This window comes from Lissotriton helveticus, chromosome 4_1 (genome assembly GCF_964261635.1).
Source record: "Lissotriton helveticus chromosome 4_1, aLisHel1.1, whole genome shotgun sequence".
In the NCBI taxonomy this organism is placed as follows: domain Eukaryota; kingdom Metazoa; phylum Chordata; class Amphibia; order Caudata; family Salamandridae; genus Lissotriton; species Lissotriton helveticus.
In genome coordinates, this window is record NC_136063.1 from 1,619,157,411 (window position 1) to 1,619,176,994 (window position 19,584).

The following is a 19,584-nucleotide window of genomic DNA, read 5'->3' on the forward strand; positions in this document are numbered from 1 at the left end:
TTGACACTCTCATGATCATCGCAAAGGGGGGAAACGCGTAGCCCCTCTATTTGCTCCAATCCTGCAGAAATGCATCCACCGCCGTCGCTTCCGGGTCCAGCCGCCAACTGAAATAGCGCTTCAGCTGGGCGTCCATTCGGGAAGCGAAAATGTCCACTGAGAACGGACCCCATCTGTTCCCGAGTGCCTCGAACACATCGGGGCGAAGCTGCCATAGACTGGCGTCTCTCCAGTGACGAGACCACCAGTCCGCTACTCGGTTGGCTGAGCCTTGAAGATGCTCCGCCGACAGGGATATTTCGTTGGACAGGCAATACTCCCATAGAGTCCTGGCAAGGTCGGACAAAGCCCTGGACCTGGTTCCTCCCAGGTGGTTGATGTAGCGCACCGCCGCCACATTGTCCATCTTCAGAAGGACACAACACTGAATCCTGTCTTTTGTCCAGCACCTCACCGCAAAGGAACCTGCCATCAACTCCAAACAGTTGATGTGAAGGTCCCTCTCTGTGGATGACCATACTCCGCCTGTAGAAACGGCGCCACAACGTGCTCCCCAGGCCGCTGGCGTCGATTCTATCCCCAAATCCGGCTTGGAACTGAAGATCGCCCGACCGTTCCAAGCGTCCATATGCTCGATCCACCAACGAAGCTCCGTCCTCGCCTCTTCCGTGAGGGGGACGACCTGGGAATAGGTAAGGCCCTCTCGGAGATGAAAAGCCTTGAGGTGTTGATGGGCCCGGTAATGAAGGGGCCCTGGGAATATCGCCTGAATGGACCACCCTGGCCAAGGGCCGTAACAGGATCGTCGGACGTGCCAGAGTGCGTCTCAATTCGTGCCTGATCTTGGACAATTTCCGAGACGGCAGGGACAAGGTGGCTTCTACTGAGTCTATCATAAAACCCAGGAACTGCATCCTCCGCGATGGGAGAAGGTCCGACTTGGCCTGGTTGACAAGGACTCCAGAAGGCTGACCGCCCTCTGAAGATGGACCAGCAGCTTCCTCGGACATTGGTGCAGGAGGAGCATGTCGTCCAGATAAATTATAAGACGGATGCCCTCTGTGCGCAAGCGCTCCACCACCGGCTTCAGCACCTTGGTAAAACACCACGGAGCGGATGACCGTCCGAAAGGAAGGGAGGCAAACTCGTAAACCTGTGGACCCCACTGGGAGCGAAGATGGGAACCGTGAGGTAGGCATCCTTCAGGTCCAGCCGGACCATCCAGTCCCCCTCCTGAAGCAGATCCCACAGGAGGTGAATACCCTCCATCTTGAAATGGCGGTAGATAAGCCAGCCATTGAATTCCTTGAGATTTATCACCGGGCGATATCCCCCGTCCTGCTTCTCCATGAGAAAAAGATTGCTGACGAAACCTCGCGGGTGCAACTCCGTCTGTACAATAGCCCCTTTCTGTAGGAGGTCCGCTACCTCTTTGTCTATCAGAGAGCATTGGTCCGGCGTGAAGCCGATAGGTCTGGGGCGAGCGGACTGCCTGGAGAGTCCCGAGTACTCTATTCGGAACCCTCCGACGGTCTGTAAGACCCAGGCGTCGGAGGTGAGCAAAGACCATGCCTGAAGAAAAAACTGGAGTCTGCCCCCCACTTTCAGGCCCTTTACATTTTGAAGTCTCACCTTTGTGGTTATTGTAGCCGCCGTCTCCTTTTCCTCTTCCACTGCGGCGGCGGGGATAACCTCTGGTCTGGTAGAAGTTTCCGAACTTGTCGGGATCCTGGTATTGACCCCGGTGAGAATCGCTCTGCTTGAAGGAGCCTCTGTTATAGGGTCTGCCAGACGAGCGGCCCCTCCCTCGACTGGCTGCACCAAAAACACGGGGCGTGAAGATTCGTTTCACGGACGCCTGGGCCTTGTCCAGGGAGTTAAAGGTATTCACAAATTTACCCAGTTCTCTGACAAACGGGTCACCGAAGAGGTTACCCTCCGCCATCGGGCCTGCCTCCGAGGTGGCCAGTTCCCCCAACTTCGGGTCTATCTTGATTAGAATAGATCTTCTCCGTTCTGTAGAAATGGCTACATTCACATTCCCCAGGAAAATATTCGCCCTTTTCACCCAGCCAGAAAGGGTCTCCGGGGAAATCAGGGCCCCCGAGGCCTTGGCGTCTTCGACCATGTCCAAGATTTTCGCCAAAGGCCCCGCCGTGTCCAGGAGTTTATCTTGGCAGGCCCTCCAAGATCGGTCTATGCCTTTTTTGGGGTCCTTCACAAACTTTGTGAGGAAGGTGGACATTTTGGGGTCAATTTTTGGGGTAACCGTAACCTTACCCTCCAAGGTGGGGCGCGGGCACTCTGCCCGAAGGCAACTACCCACCTCCTGGTCCAAAGGCTTACGAAGCCTGGCCGCCATGTATGCCGCCACTTTGGGGGCGGGAACCCAGTGCGATGAGCGCGGGTGGAGCAACTCATCCGGATTGAGCATGTCTGAACTGGGGTCGGAGACTGACGCTTGGGTGGGTTCAGCTGGAAGCCACGAACGCTCTGGTTCCCCATCCCCATCTGAGGTTTGGGGTGAGTCATCTGGGTCGACGGTGGCTGCATCGTCCTGACCCCCCTCTAAGGCTCCGGACGGCGCCTCCTTTGAGGTCGAAGGTGTATAAGCAGTCTTTGCGTCCAAGAACGCCTTTTTCAAGCGCGAGAAGGCATCGGAATCCACCCCCGCGTCCGCCGGGCGCTTTCTCTTCGGATCTGTGGTACTCGCCGATGGTTGGTCCGAAGGCATGGGGCCCGTTTGTCCCGAAAGGTCTGCCCCTTGCCCGAGGGGTTGGCACTGTGCCTGAAGCTGGTCTATTTTTTTCTCCAGGGGCGCAACCACCCGCGTTACGGCCTTCAAAATGGAGGAATCCATAACCTGGCAGAAATGGTCATCTACCGGCAAGTACATGACCTGCTGCTCTTCCTCCTCCTCATAATACTCATCGTAATCCATAGCGCCTCTGCGCAACAGCAAGAAGCCAAGTCAGTTAGGGGGTATAGCAGGACAGAGCCCTTTAAGTATAGATGTCTTCCCACCGCAGCGGGGTCAAGAATAAGGAGACTGGGACCCAACAACCTCTGCTTTCTTATGAGGCACTGAAAGCCTGCCTGGGCCGGTCCCGAAATCGCGCCAAATACCTTACCCGCCTCGCGGGTGTTCAGGCTCCAGGCAGGGGCTCTGGCAATAGAAATATAGCCTTAACGCTGCCCAAAACAAGCACACAAGTCCTCCCCTGCGGTGCGCGAGTCAGTTGAGCCGCTTTCCCAACACGAACACAAAGCGGAACTCAACGATTCGCGCCCGACGGGAGGTAGAGCTCCTCAGAGCGGCAGCAAAGGAAGCGCGGTCCCCTAGCGGCGGGAGGCCACCCGCGCACAGAGCCTGAGGCAACAACCGCAAAAGGAGCGGAGAACGCCCCCGCGGCCCACACACAGAGTCACCGCCCCAATCCCCCCAGGGGGAAAAACATCAACACGCGCTAGCCGGCGCGACCCTGCACATCCCAATAATGAAATCGCCAATGAAAATAAGTTAGTCAGAAAAAGGTAAGGAAAGGCACTCATCTGTTTGCTGCTGGAGCAGTGAAGAAAGAGGAGGATAGAGTGCATGCAGAGGAAGATATGAGGAGCCCGGACCTGGGATTGGACAGTGACTGGGACGTTTTTTGTTTCCATTTTCCCTGATGCTCATGGGAAATGCAGTTTGTTTGGAAAATGTTATACCTTTTAATGGCTCCTGGAGTAATAAAGGGAGAAAGTGACAGCCTAATCAGAAGCCTCCGCTCCTGACATAAAATCAGAGACCACCATCCGTGTGTACTTGAGATGTTGAGGGAATGTGATCTACTTAGCAGAGGATCAGGCCTAGGTTACTTAAAATATCTTGGAATTGACCTGAAATGATTTAAGTTGAAGTGATCAGTTTATTATAAGGTTATATTAAGATCCTCAAATTTGTCAGTGTAGATAGGTACTCAGTACTAACCAATCTATTGACCTCACACATCATATCAGGGGTGAGCTCTCTACAACTTTAATGAGATTACTGCACAGACCATCATTACATTAAGCTGTTCTGACAAAATAATGCTGTCTAAAGATTACCATTTCGCTGTTTGGAGCAATACTATTGAATGCACCCAAAAGTTGTGTCATACCACTTGAATTCTCATAAGAGACATAAAGCTTTCTTTAATTACCAGGTTAATAAGTTGCCTGGTGGAACATATTCCAGAAATAAAATGTAAATGTCAACAGAAAAAGACACCTTACTTGAAATTTAAAAGAACGTAGTATCACGTAACTTTGTTTCAAACTATGTTTTAATTTCCAACTTAATCCTAAAGCTCCAAGTATCTTCGTTCATTATGTTTCGGCTGCTTTAACCAACTGTAATAAATGCACTAAAAAGCGAAGTTTTTGATAACTAAATTTTGTTTTGTTTGCAGGGAAGGATATGACCTTTTCTTTGATAAATTGAACGAACACAATATCCCTGTGTTTATATTTTCTGCTGGTATTGGAGATATATTGGAGGAAGTAATTCGTCAGTCTGGCGTCTACCATCCTAATGTAAAAGTTGTCTCGAACTTCATGGATTTTGATGATAATGTAAGTATAGACTAATACGTTTGAGCGATCAGTTAAAGCAAATAGGGCGATATATATATCATATATACTCTACAGTTTGAAGTTTCTGCAACCCTGGCCAGCTGAAGATACTGGTGCTCAACCACTTTCTACATGGTGGTGGTTATAATAGGCTTCCAGCTCTGACAATTCTTTAAAATGTGCTAATATTCATCTTGTGGTGTAAATCCAGTGTAAACACAGGTGATGCTATTGCAATAGTCAAAGAAATGTTGATATTTTCCTTTAAGAAAGAATCAACGTGGTTGCAGTGGTTTGACTAGAATACTGTAGCAACAAACAACATTGTTTTAATGCATTGCATTGTGGGATAGGTATCTTTGATAGGAGAGTATTATATGGTGGTTGCCCCACCCACTGAAGGATATGCACTGTGCTACTAGTAAGTGTTTTGACACACATTTGGTTTTCTGAACTGGAATGTATAGGATATAGTGATGGACACTTTTTCTGAAGAGCATATGTCATTATCTGAAGATGCATCAAAATATACTTGTATTCATGAAGTCGTTTTTGGAAGACCCTTGGTGAATACTGTACTCTCCATCTTTGATAGGATTTGTGATTTCCGCATGTTTATGGGCAGGTATGAATTTATTGCCGTATAGTAATTTCAAAATACATTGATAATTACTTTATTTTTTATGAAACAAAAGAAAATCTTTGCAACTTGCTTTAAACTGTTTTTTTATTTAAACCATTATCACTACCATTACCATATAGTTGAAGAACAGCGTGCTGCCATATTATAGTGATAATGGATTTCCTTTATACTAATTTTTCAGAAAGGTTCATAGATCTCCCATTAAGTCCCACACGTGCCTGTGTAGGTCAACTAAAATAGCCTAAACTTCATAGCCTAATTAAAAACATTTTTTTTTTTTAATGTAATTGATTTTTTAGGTCAAGCATTTCAGATCTCTTCTATATACTTTAGTATATACTTATATATTTGTATATACATATGTGTATGTACTTTGTGGGTTCTGGAGATCAGCCCTAGTACTTGTCTGCTTCCGCTTAGGGACTTTTCTTTTCTGTTCAACTGCCTCTATTTAACTTTCTTGATAGAAAACGACCAGCAGATGTCAGTAAAATACCAGAATCACTTTAGCATTCTCTAGATTCCTGTCCATAGAAATGGTCTCCCACGAGCACCTGTAGACAATAATATTTTTTTCAAATCTTGTATTTTCAGTGATACGACCAACGAAGACCCTATTTTATATTAAAAACAGAGCTTTGGATTATACCATTTCCCGCTGAAAGGCAATATTTCTATTCATGTGTTTCCATACCTGGTGTGTCAAGCAGTTTGGTGCTTACTTTCCACCATGTTAAAGAACAGTTGATGTTTCAGCACCCAGGTTAATGTGCTGCTTAGCTAAATACATATAAGGTCCCAAAGGCGATACCGATGCAAATGGTTGTTTTTCCCTTCCACTGCCAGTCTGTCATTACTGCCGGTAGAGAACAACCTGCTTCTGCTGCCACTTCTTGAGTAATCTTCAGTGGCTCTCTTGCAGCAGTTGGGCTCGGGAGTACTGGGAGATCTGTTCCCTGGTGGGGAGTTTCTTTCATTTGAAATGTTCCATGGACCAGGGGGAAATACTCCCCTGGCAGCGCTATTGTACCATAGACTGCGACACGCTTCTAGAGCTGCATTCCCCCACATTCCCAGAGGCCCACAATGCTTAGTAAAAAGATTCAAAAGACCAACATGACGAAAACAATTTCGTATTTACATCAAGAAGGAGCTAATGCCACCACACCATTGACATACTTCACTAAAAAAGCATGTGAAAACGATTTGGAAAGAATGATTCCGGACAAAGCCTGGCAATATTGTTTTGCTGAAGTGAAGGTGGTCCAATTCACAAAGCAGCACACATTAATCCACTTCAAATTCCTACATCACTTCTATTACACGCCCAAAAGCAATTTCTGATTTGCACCTGAGGGTATGGCTCACTGTATAAAATGCAAAGCAATCAAAGTTCCCTTTTTGAATATAGCCTCGGACTGCCCTGCATATGTGTTTGCTGGCTTGACTGACATGCTGAAGGTCATTTTGAATCCCACACCTGAACTTGCCCTTCTGGGGCTGGCGAAAGACCTGCCCAAATCGATATGGCATTTTGCATCAATGGCCTTTTTGCTGGCTAAGCAGGAGGTAGCAGTGCGCTGGGGGTCTCCCTTGGTTCCCACAGAGGCAGTGTGGTTAAAGGATATGGCCTACAACAGTACATCTATAGAAGAGTACAGCGATCTCATGCACTCCGAGGTGAGATCAGGGAGTTTTTGGAGCCCTATGAACATACTTGAGGTCAGGACACACTACTACTCATTTAGCTCACGGCCCTGCACCTGAGGTCGATGCCAGTTCAGAAACACAAATCCAAGAGGGGAGTAATCTGCCCACGAGTGACTCTGATGAATGAGTGACTATTGTACATATCACTGTGTCACTAAAGACGTCTATTGTAATTGGAGACTGAGCCTTTTGTATGTACCCTTGTCGGACATTCGTGTACTTGCTGTAACGTTTTCAGCTGTGAGTGAGATGATCGATTGTTGAATTGTTTTTGGTTGTTGAGAAAACGTGTATATATAAACTAATCATTAAAAAGAAATGTTACAGTGATGTTATCAAGGATGTCATAGAAGATGCCTTCAGCCATGCACGGCAGGGGTTGGCCCAATGGCCAAGCCCCCCATGGGTCCCATGCTGTACAGGGCCTTTGGCAGTGCCTGGTGTGTAATTGGTCGCAGGGCCTGGCCTGATGCCAGACCCTGCAGTCACCCCACGCCGCAGACATCCTTTGGCGATGCCGTGTAGCACAGCCAACAAAAAAGGAGAAGATATACATACATATACATAGATATACTTCTGCCTCACCTTGCCACGTTTTTCGATGACCTGTGTACGGAGGGTACCCTACCAAGCTCTATGAGGGAAGCAATACTAGTAGCAATCCCTAAGCCAGGGAAACCCCCGGAAGAGTGCAGCTCATATCGCCCGTTGTCAATGTGTAGTAAGAACTGCTGACTAAAGCGGTGAGTGAGCAGTGGCAGGGCTCGCAGCTGCTTTGCGCGCTGATATTGTGTACTGTGTTTTAATCGTGCTCACGTAGCGCTTTTATTGACTGTGCCGCACAGCATATTTTCACTTTTAAAAAATACTTTATCTCTGCACGGTGATTGGATGCACTTCGAGCAGTGTCTCAGCTATAGTTAAAGCCAAATCTTTAGCGGACTTAGGCTTCTAGTACCCCCCCGGACTCCCTGACTCACCAGAAGCTTTGGGGTGCCTGTCTTGTCTTCCTTCCTTCACGCCTCGGTCCGACAGGGTGGCTAGCACCGTTGAGCGGAGGGCGTGGAGGTGAGAGACAGGCACTTCCGTTTCCGCCTGCGAGTGACCGGTTAGCGGTCTAGTCGCGGTGAGACAGACGGGCTGAGGGTTTAAAAGGCGGATGTCATACCGGGAGCGCAGCGGACGTGCGCAGCGGGCGCGTCGAAGGCGCGCCGAAGTGTCGCCAAAGTCGAGCCCGTCTGCGCCCGTCCGCGGCCGACTGCGGGCTAGGGCTACTACCCCTGGTTGTAAGATCTACTGGACTAGGGAACAACTTCTTGGTTTCCGCCCCCACACTGCCTCCTCTTGTATGCACGGGATGGTGAGCAGTGACAGGGTATGCCCTCACTGTAGCTTTCGTATGACGACGACCACGCTGGCTACCACGGAGCAGGCATTGTCCTGCGGTCTCCTGAACGTAAGGTCGCTACGTAAACACAGGCTCGATGTGTTCGAGCTGATTACGGAAAAAAGACTTGACCTACTGTTTCTAACTGAAACGTGGTTAGATCAGTTTTCCGACTCTGACATCATTGAAGCCACACCGGAGAATTACTCCTGGGTCAGGCAGGATAGGCCTGAGGGGGTGGGAGGGGGGATTGCGATTATTTTTAAAGACACTTTGGGTTGCTGCTTAGAACGCACGCCGATCATGGAGAGTGAGGCGGGTCTCTTCTCGATTAAAATTAATGGGGCCATGACTCTCAATGGCTGCTTGGTATATCGGCCCCCTGGGGCCTGCACCAAGTTTAGGGAGAGCCTATTAGAAAGCCTCATGGAGGCGACCCTGCGCAGGGATAAATTTCTCCTTTTAGGAGATCTTAACCTGCACCTCAACTGCCCTGAGGCTATAGGGGTTGAGGATTTTGGTCGGGACATGCTTGCCCTGCAACTGGACCTGAAACTTAAGTCGCCTACGCATCGACTGGGACACCTCCTGGACCCGGTCTATGCTAATTGGGAAGGTGTGGAAGTGTCAGGTGTTGAACCCGTTCCCTGGACCGACCACTTCCTGGTGGCATTCTCCATACAGAGTAGAAATTCCAACAAAACCAGCCAGGTACCCTCTAACTATCTTAGGAGGAAGTGGGCCAAATTCTCGGTGGCAGCTTTTAACCAAGCCTTAACGAGGGATGGTTTGCCAGGGGGCGAGGACATAGAAACAGCTGTCCTCAATCTGAATCAGCGCATTACGGCAGCGCTTGACCAGACAGCCCCACTCTGCCGCGCTACTACTACAGGCGCTCGGAAAGATCGCTCAGCTCCTTGGTTCAGTGCTGAGCTGAGACTGACAAAGGCAGACTGTAGGCGGGCAGAAAAAGTCTGGAGGTTGTCTTATGACAACCAGGCCAGGGAGCTATTTCTGGAAAAAAGGCGCATTCACCATAGGCTGATAAAAAAGTCTAAGGCAGCCTATTTTGCTGAACAAATTCAGGGGGCGGAAAATTCTGCCAAGGAACTTTTTTTTATCTATAAATCCCTGACATCGGTGAATGCATCTACAGAGCCGGAGAGCTGCTCTACGGAGTCTTGTGACCGAATTGCAGACTACTTCTCCGCCAAAGTAGAGAAGATTTATTCAACCTTCCCTATTCGGCCTATAGGGCTGGACCTAGAGGAAGCAATGGGACACATAGAGACGGCAGGGCATATTATACGCTATTGCACCCCTCCTCCTGAGGAACTATTAGTGGTGTGCCGCTCTGTAAAAACAGGGTCCCCGTGGGATCCGGTGTCGCCAAAACGCTTGGCAGATAGTCTGGTAGTCTTGGAGCCTTATATAAGGCATATCCTCGACGTTTCTTTCGGGTCAGGGAAGCTGCCGATCGGATGGAAACAGGCGGTGGTGCTCCCGCTCAGGAAGAAACCCCATTTAGGCTTCGAGGTATTAGAAAATCTGAGGCCCATCTCCCTCCTGCCTTTTCTGTCAAAAGTGGCGGAAAAGGTGGTTAATACCCAAATTATGAAGCACGTAGAGGAAAGGGGATTGCTCCATGCGACGCAGTTTGGTTTCAGGCCACGTCATTCCACCGAGTCCGCCCTCCTCATGGCGACGGAACATCTGAGAGAGGGCGTGGATGCAGGCCAAACTATGGCTCTGATCTTGCTGGACCTCAGCGCGGCGTTCGACACTGTAGCACACAACATCTTGCTACAGTGTCTGAACAGAGGTGGCATCTCTGGCACCGCGCTGAGATGGATCCAAGACTTCCTCAATGAGAGAAGTTTTCAAGTCAGGCAGGGAGACTGCTATTCTAGGGGGGTGCCTCTGGGCCAAGGCGTGCCGCAGGGCTCGTCCTTGAGCCCGACCCTCTTCAATTTGTACGTCGCGCCTGTTGCATCGATCGTGGAGAGTCATGGCCTCCAACTAGTCTCCTATGCCGACGACACGCAGCTGGTGATCTCCCTGTCGCAGGCGCCCTGTCTTGCTGCCGATGGCTTCCGTTCGTGTATGAAAGATCTTGCCGAATGGATGGCCAACAATTGCTTGAAGCTGAACGGCAGCAAGACAGAGGTGCTGGTGGTAGGGAGAGCCCAGTCTGCCTGGTCGCCGGCATGGTGGCCCTCCTGCCTTGGCCCCACCCCTACCCCGTGCCTAGAGGCGCGCAATTTGGGGGTGTGGTTTGACGTAGGACTCACTTTTGGCCCCCAGATTAATCGGGTGGTGGGAGTCTGCTTCGGGATTCTGAAGCGGCTGAGAAAGGTCCTGGACTTACTCCCGCTGGAAGCACGTCAAACCCTGGTTCATGCCCTGGTAACAGCTAGGGCGGACTACGGGAACCTGTTGTACCTGGGGGCGCCAGAAAAAAGCATGGCCCGGCTGCAAGTGCTCCAGAATGCGGCAGCACGTCTGATACTCAGACTGCCTAAAAGGGCGCCTTCTAAGGCGGCCCTTCAGCAGCTACACTGGCTTCCCATAAGGAGAAGAGTGGAGTATAAAGCCCTCTGTACCTGTCATCGTATTTTGAATGGCAGGGCACCCGCCCCCCTGACGAATTTGATCAAAGCGTACATACCAACACGGGCGCTTAGATCAACAGGGGGTGGCCTATTGAGGACCCCAAGAATTAAGAAGGCCCGCATGGGAGGCAGGTCTTTCAGACATTTGGCGGCAACAATCTGGAACAAACTGCCAACGGACCTGCGTCTGGAACTAGAGGAGGCCAGATTCCGGAAAAAATTAAAAACTTATCTTTATAGCAAATAATGGCTCGTGCTGTTTTGTGTTCCCTGTCATCTGCCTACTCCCACGTTTAGCGCGTGCACACGCCGGTGTGCGTAAGCGCAGCGCTTAATAAATGTCCCATAATAATAATAAATGTCCCATAATAAAGAAGCTGAAACACTTTGAACGAGATTGGAGGGAATCCTTTTATCCATGACTAAATAAAATTGTAACTTTGATTTGGTTATAAGCCCAATTTAACAATTCATATGTGTTTTGATGACCATCATATTTCACGGCATCTTCTCCGTTACCTTCCCAACTGCCCTCTACATGATAGGGACGGTTTCTCCACAAGGGCAAGGGGGCGTTGACATTGCCTCCCAGGGATTATATTGTACTCATTAGGCCAGCAGACAGGAGGTGTACGGCTGGTGGCGTGGGTTACTGCCATGACCAGCTGGGGCTGTGTATCTGCTCTGAACGTCCCTGGATTCCTCGGGGAGGCGAAGCACGAACGGGCTCACGGCGGCCTGTAATGCCGGCTGTACTAGCCCTCTGACCGCGCCGCTCTGCTCACCGGACGCCTGCCTGCTGAGCCTGCTGCGGGCCTGCGATCGCTTCCCCAGCCCGCTACTCTCCAGTTCAGGAAGGGAGCGGGCGCTGCTGAGTTGGAGCGCTCATCATCACGACGCTCCGGATGGCGTGTGCCGGACCACGACCGGGGCGGTAGAAAAGGGGGTGGTGATGGACGGAGCGTCTGAATCAATCAAACACTCACACCCAGTCAAAAGATCTGGGTTTAATCCATCACCGTTCTTTAGCCCACTCTGCCACCCCAGTTCAGACATGGCTATATGCAAATCAGTCTTACCCTGTGCCTCACCGATCCTCGGTAGCTTGTTTCCGGTCCAGGGAAGGCATGGCTTGGCAGTTCGGGCTGGACTGTTCCCATGAGGCACAGGGTCAGACTGATTTGCATATAGCCATGTCTGAACTCGGGTGGCAGAGTGGGCTAAAGAACGGTGATGGATTAAACCCAGATCTTTTGACTGGGTGTGAGTGTTTGATTGGTTCAGATGCTCCGTCCATCATCACCCCCTTTTGGACCACGACGGGGGACACGCTACTGGAGGCCCCGGCTTGGGCCTAGTCAGACACTGCGGAAGGCGCCCCCCTGTCACAGCACGTCACCAGGGGGGGTCCCGCTGCGGGCTTCCGGCGGCGCCGGCTACGCGACGATCGCGGAGGCTCCCTACAAGGTGAGGAGCCTGCCTGGGTGTCGGGGGGAGTGAGAGGCTCGGGGGGCATAATTGAGCTCCCGGCGTTTGGCCCAGTCGGGCCTGCACACCCTGTGCAGCAATACCAGCGGCGGTCTGGGGTTGCCCCCCACCTGCAGAAACAGCGGCTGAGTGAGGCTGTGGAGGGCCAGGAGCGGTGGGGGCCTTAGGACACGCGCGCCGACCTCCTGCACAGTGAGCCACGTTGGGAAGCCGCTGGGCGCCATCCCGAGGCCTCTGACTGCGTCATAGCAGGGGTTAATCCCGAGGTGTCAGCCGGGCCCCTGACGAAGTATCCAGCTCTGACGTCTAAGGGATCGCACCCGCATTGCCGCACGATTCACCTGCCTCTTGCCAGCCTTTCGGACTGCAGCCCAACTTCCATAGCGGTCTCTCCATAGCCCCCGAGCCGGCGGCCCCACGCCGGAGTCGTCTGCCTCCTGTCCCAGGGGCTAACAGCGCCGGACCCGCCCGATAGAGGGACACTGTGACCTACTGCAGCGCTGCCACGACCACGCCTGGGTCTGCACCTACGCGCCATAATTCTCAGCGCCCCCGGATTTCACACTCAGACACGGGCCGGGCGTGAGTGATTGAATGGCGGGTCTCAGGAAGAAGGGGGTCCGCCCGCTCCCGGAAATGCTAACGAACACTCAGACACGGGTCGAAAAGGGGCCGCCCTCCCCTGAGACCGCCAAGTCCCAGCCGATGTCCTCTGACGATCGAGTACCTATCACTAAATCCTTCCTGGAGTCATTGTTCAATTCTCTCCGCGAAGACTTCAAATCCCTGAAACAGGACGTTGCTGGGGAAGTGAGAGAACTCAGGAGGGAAGTAGAAGGCCTCGGAGAGCGTGTGGATGCCGTTGAGGCCGCCGATACCGCGAGAAGTGAAGAGGTCGAGCAACTTCAACAGGAGGTCCTTAGGCTCAAAGATCAACAGCTAGATCTTCAGGCCCATGCCGAAGACCTGGAAAACCGGTCCCGTCGCAACAACATACGGGTCCGGGGGGCCCCTCAGAAATCGGAGGGGGCAGACATCACGACCTACCTGCAAGATCTCTTTCGGGAAATTCTAGGGGAACCCTCCGATTTTGACATCAGAATAGATAGAGCACATAGAGTGGGGCTTCCCAGACGCTCTCCTGCCCCGCCACCGGACATTCTGGCGTTCCTTCCCGACTTCCCGCTTAAGGAAAGGATCCTCCGAGAGGCCCGGAAGAATCAATCCCTCCACTTCCACGGACACCCCATCGCTTTATATCAGGATCTATCGGCTATCACTCTCCAGAAGCGGAAAGCATTCAAGGTGGCCACAGACTTTCTGCGGAAACAGGAGATTCCCTACTCCTGGGGTCACCCGTTCCGCCTGATATTCAGATGGAACGGCGCCCTACATCAGATGCGGTCCCTCAAAGACACTTGTGCTTTGTTGAACATTGACCTACCGGACGACGCGTCGCCCTTGAGGCCTTCCCAGGGCCTATCCAGAGGAGGCTGACAGACGGTGGGCCGTAGACGCTCTCCTGACTTGCACTTCAAACCCGATGCCCACATCATTTCACAAGAAAAGGCCACTGCCATCTTGGAGGTGGCCAAGGACACTTCGCCCTCTGATTGATTCCTCTTACCGGGGGGGACCGTCTTAGCATGTTTTTCAGCGGGGTTGGGGGACGGGGGCCATGCAGGTCGTCACTGGACTTAACCGTACTAGATACCTTTCACCACAGCCCTGTGCTGGATTGACAGGACTGGGACTTTGTCTTCACACAGTTGGGGAGTTGGGGTTGGGGAGGGGGGTGAAATTGGGGCTTTGGGGGGGAACGGGAGGAGGGAAGGGCCAGTTGGGACGAAGTTGGGGCTGGGGTTGGGAGTGGGATTGCGGGAGGGAACCAGTGTGCCGGGGGGTTATGTGGGGCCGGGATGCTCATTACGTCTTCATCGGATCTGAAAATCGGATTGCATTCATATAGCGCACGGATCACCTGACCTCCTATGTTGGACTCCAGTTTGAAGGTATTAACCCTTAATGTGAAGGGCTTGAACAATCCTGTTAAGCGGAGGGCTGTGATCTCGTACCTGGAGAATTCCGGGGCCGACATCTGTTTATTACAGGAAACTCATCTCCTGCCTAAAGACTGGCACAGAATGCGCTCAAGAGCCTTCCCCCAGCAGTTTTTTTCATCTCTCCCAGCGAAGAAGGCAGGGGTGGCTATTCTGATGTCCAGGCGCTTCCGGGGCAGCGTTGGAGATAAATTGGGGGAGATCAAGGGCAGGCTGTTAGCGTACACCTTTTTAACGGGAGACCAGCGCTTCACGATCGTCTCCCTCTTTGCCCCAAACTCGGGACAGGAAGCCTTTTTAAAAGGCGCCGTCTCCGAATCGCTTCAATCCTCTACTTCCCTCTTGCTCATTAGGGGGGACCTCAATCTAGTGATGGACACAAATCTGGACAGGTCGGGGCACCGCTATGGGGACACCGGTGCCATTACGGCTGCCGGTAGGGAATGGCTACATGAGAGGGGCCTGGTGGATCTATGGAGGGCTACACATCCCAACACACCGCAATTCACGTTTTACTCCCACGTACACCGCACATATGCCAGGCTGGATTACTACCTAGGTTCCTCTGAGCTGCTCGCCACCCTCAGTGACGTTTGCATTGTACTAGCGGCCCTGTCGGATCACGACGCGGTTGAGTTGACGCTCCAAGTCCCCAAGTCCACCCGCCCCCTGGATCATGGCGTTTGCACGAAACCCTCCTACAACGCCCGGACGTCGCCAAGCAGCTTCACGCATGCCTCACTGAGTATCTGGCTATCAATGACACCCCCCCGAAACATCGGTGTCGCGATTGTAGCGGCAGAGGCCAAGGTCCGCAAGGCAAAAAGGGATGAACTCACTGCTTAAGTCTCCGAACTGGAGAGGGTTCACAGCCGCACCGGTGCTCCGCGGTTCTGGAGACAGCTGAAAGCCGCCAGAGCCCAGTTAGCTAGCCTAGATACGTATAGAGCGGAATTCGCCACTCTTCGCCTCCGTCATACCTATTACGTTGGGGGAACAAAACTGGCCGCTTACTTGCTAGCGCCCTGAAGGCAAAAACCCAACGTTCCAAGATCTCTAGCCTCACGGATGACTCTGGTTTAGACATCACTGGGGAGACCCAGGTTGCGGAGGCGTTCCGGACATTTTACGCCTCGTTATACAAGGCCGACTCTGTATCGCCGGAGGACGTTGGCGCTTATTTGGAATCGGCGAAGGTCACGGAGCTGTCTCAGGCGAACATGGACGCCCTAGACGCCCCGATCCTCCTGGATGAGGTGCTCGCTGCCATCTCCTGCCTTCGCCCTCTCAAATCCCCGGGGCCTGGCGGCTTTTCAGCCGGGTTTTACAAAACCTTCAGCCAGCTATTGGCTCCTGTTCTCACTCGGCTGTTCAATTTCTTCGAGGGCCCGAGTTCCATCCCCCCAGATATGCTGGAAGCTGAGATAGTGGTGCTGCCTAAGCCAGGTAAGAAGCCCACGCTCTGCTCTGCGTTCGCCCTATATCTTCACTTAACCTGGACCTAAAACTCTTTACGGGTGTTCTAGCGGCGCGTCTTGGTCCATGTTTGCCCGGGATCTTGGAGCCCGACCAATCGGGCTTCGTTCCAAATCGCCAATGTAGCGATAACACTAAGCGGACACTCCATTTGATTGATAAAGCTCACTTCCAAAACTCAGACTCTGCACTGCTAGCTGTTGACGCTGAGAAAGCGTTTGACCGGGTCGACTGAACCTACTTGCAACGAGTCATACAGCGATTTCGATTAGGGGACCGCTTTCAGTCCTGGATCGCGAGCTGCTACCACCATCCTCAGGCGCGGGTCCGCCTAGGCGGCCTACGCTTGAGCCCTTTTGAGATCTAGCGTGGCACGAGGCAGGGGTGCCTTCTCTCGCCTCTCCTGTTTGCCCTGTACGTAGAGCCCCTTGCGCAAAAGATTTGCGACAACCCCGCTATCCATGGCATTGCCTTCAGCCGGGAGCATCATGTGATCGGCCTTTACGCCGACGACATCATAGCCGCTCTGGACCGTCTGGACCGCTCTGTTCCCGCCTTCCTGGAAGAGTTAGAGTCTTTTGGAGCCGTCTCGGGCTTCAAAATCAACAGGGGGAAATCCCTCATATTGCCACTGGGCAAAAATGCTTAACCACGGGCAGACACACCCGCTTACGGGGTAGGTTTATTGTCGACCGCACTTGGGCGTTACTCTTACCTCCTCTACAGAGTTGACGGTGGCTCTCAACTACGCAGCCCTTACCTCCCAAATTCGAACCGACCTCGCGCGTTGGTCCAAACAACCCCTCTACCTGTTGGGACGCGTCGCGGCAGTGAAGATGTCAGCTCTGCCTAAAATTCTGTACATTTTTCAGACTCTCCCGGTGCTACCCCCGGCGGGCACCATCGCGCGCCTACAAGCCGCTTTCCACCATTTTATCTGGGAAGGTAGCGAGTATGCTTACATAAACGACTAGCATACCGGAACGCGGACGAAGGGGGCCTTGGGATCCCCAACCTGTTGCAGTACTTCCAGGCCTCCCAACTCCGGTACCTGGTGGAGTGGTAGAGGCCAGAATCCGAGAAGCGGTGGTTATTTCAGGACAGGGCGATGGCCCAGACATCTCTCTGGAAAATTCCGTTCCTCCTCCGGCACCACAGGCCACGCTACTTCTTGCGATCCCCCATCACTTGTACCGTCATGCAGGTTTGGAATGCGGTCGCTGTCAGGAAGGGGTTGACAACCTTCCCCTCCTCGCTCACCCCGATCTTGGATAACCCGGAGTTCCCACCAGGCACTGGCCCCCATGCATTTCCGCAATGGCGTGGCATCAGCTGCCTCTCCGCCGGCCACCTTTTTGACCTGCAGGGCTTTCTCCCCCTCTCGGACATAATTCAGGGCTACGACGTTGTCTCCCCCCACCTATTTCAATATTTCCAACTTCGGCATTGGCTCGCGCACCCGGACGTCGCCCCTTTAGTTGGTTGACCTATGACGGACTTTGAGAAGTGGCTGGTGACAAAAGACTCAGATAGGCATCTTATTTCAGACTTCTACAAAATGCTCACGCCCCCAGCCATTTCAGGCAAGACAGCGTTCCAGAAACGCTGGGAAGCGGAACTGGAGAGGGCTCTATCACCCAGGGAATGGAGTTATGTATATTATAGAGCCTCTCACATCACCCGCAATACCGCAGGTAGAGAAGCAGCGACAAAGCTGGCCATGTACTGGCATCTCACCCCCGGTCTGGCTCAACAAGGGTAACCCGACACGTAGTGCACTGTCCAGGACTATTGGAAGACGGTCCTGGATGACATTGATTCTACCTTTGATACTGAAATCCCGAGATTCCCAGCTTACACCATTCTAGGCCTACCTAACGCACTCAACTTTCCCCTGAAATCCCCCAGGGGTCGTCAAATGGGGATCGCTATGCAAGCTGCAACACATGTTCTGTCCCTCTGGGGTTCGCCCACCAGGCCCACTCACATGGGATGGCTGCACAAAATCTGGTTCACCTTGGGGATGGAACGTATCCACGCCACGCTTACACATTCCACGACTGCATACCGGAAGGTCTGGCTCCCGCTGCTTTCCCTCCTGTCCAAAGAATTTAACGAGGTCACCTGCCCCAGATACCTTTGCTTACTGCGACTTACAGAGCCTACACATGACCCTTCATGATCCCATGGATAACTGCGTTACTTATTCTGTGAATGCATCCGTGAATGTCTCACAAGTTCGGCACACTGGTTGGGGTGGGAAGGGAGGGAGGAAGTTGGGGACAGGGGGAGGGTCTGGTTTTTGTTCCCACAGTTTTGTTACCTTACGACGCTTGACATTTCAGTATTGGCACTATACCTTTGTTGTGGCAAATTAACCTAGCCTGCTATTTGCTCTGTAGCGAAGACATACCTGTCTGTATCGACTGCCTTCTATGCCTGATGCATTTCTATTGTACTGTGATGCCTACGATTGCTCTTAAAATCAATAAAACACATTTGAAATTAAAACGTAGCACTCTTTTGGAAAGTTTTGTGGAGATTCGAGAAACGTAACCAAAGTTATTAGCAACACAAAAAGGCATTTCATATGGAAACCCGATCCTAACTGCAACTACAAAGTGGCAACCACCACTGTGTAGTGTGTGTGTGAGTGTTCGTGTGTTCGTGTGTGTGTGTGTGTGTATATCTGTGTGTGTGTATATGTGTGTATATATATATATATATATATATATATATATATATATATATACACACACACACATATATAAAACTTATTTGTACATTTATATATTTTTTAAATGTAATTATCTTTAATTTCTCTTGTAAGGATGAAATTATATTCATAGAGAAACATACCTGTATTATTTTGAAGTAGATATAGGATGGGAGTAGAATACTCCCACTGTTGCTGTCTTTCAACTAATGAAAAATTAATTGTAAATCATTGCTGAAATAGAGAATCATTTATTATAATATTTATAATTTTTTATAAGTTGGTTTAAGTTTCTACACTTAATGGCGTTGTTTTAACCTTTACAAATGGAATATTTTGGCAAGAGCTTTATGCCTTAGTTTGCACGTCTTGGTCTATGAGAAAAAAAGAAAAAATAGACAATACGACACTCTCCTGCACTATGCACTTTACAACTGAACATTATTATTTATTTTTGGACTGCCGTGAACAGGGGTTGTTTACATTGTGATAATAATTATATATTACAACTCAGAAGTTTCAGGCGAGTGGTTCGAATTACACTATGTCACTTTAAAAATGTATTTTGCACTGTCACTTTAAAAAAAATTCCCTGAAACCTCGTTGTTGGTATAAAAGAAAACAAAATGGCAACTTATATGGTTTTGAGAAAGACCGTGGAGGCTGTCGAAACGAGTCACCTGTAGCCACAATAAAATCCTTTGAAAGTGAGCCTGAGCATGGTGGAACCTGTTTTGATTTGTAAGCGGGCAAGTTGAAGATATATATTTATATATTTTATTATTTATTTGTGTATTTTTTAAATGTATTTCACTTTAATTTCTCTAGTAAGGATGAAAATATATACATAGAGACATACATCTATTTTAGATTTTAATTGTTTTTTAATGCAT

General features: G+C 50.9%; 1 protein-coding gene across 5 annotated transcripts in view; it reads left to right on the plus strand.

Moving 5' to 3' along the window:
- NT5C3A (5'-nucleotidase, cytosolic IIIA) overlaps positions 1–19,584 on the plus strand; it is a 373,159-nt gene that overhangs the window by 317,433 nt on the left and 36,142 nt on the right. For all 5 annotated transcript variants that reach the window (XM_078688239.1, XM_078688237.1, XM_078688241.1 and 2 more), the window contains one exon: positions 4,437–4,599. In XM_078688239.1, the coding sequence (XP_078544365.1) occupies positions 4,437–4,599 (163 nt within the window). The remainder of the gene's footprint in view (positions 1–4,436; positions 4,600–19,584) is intronic.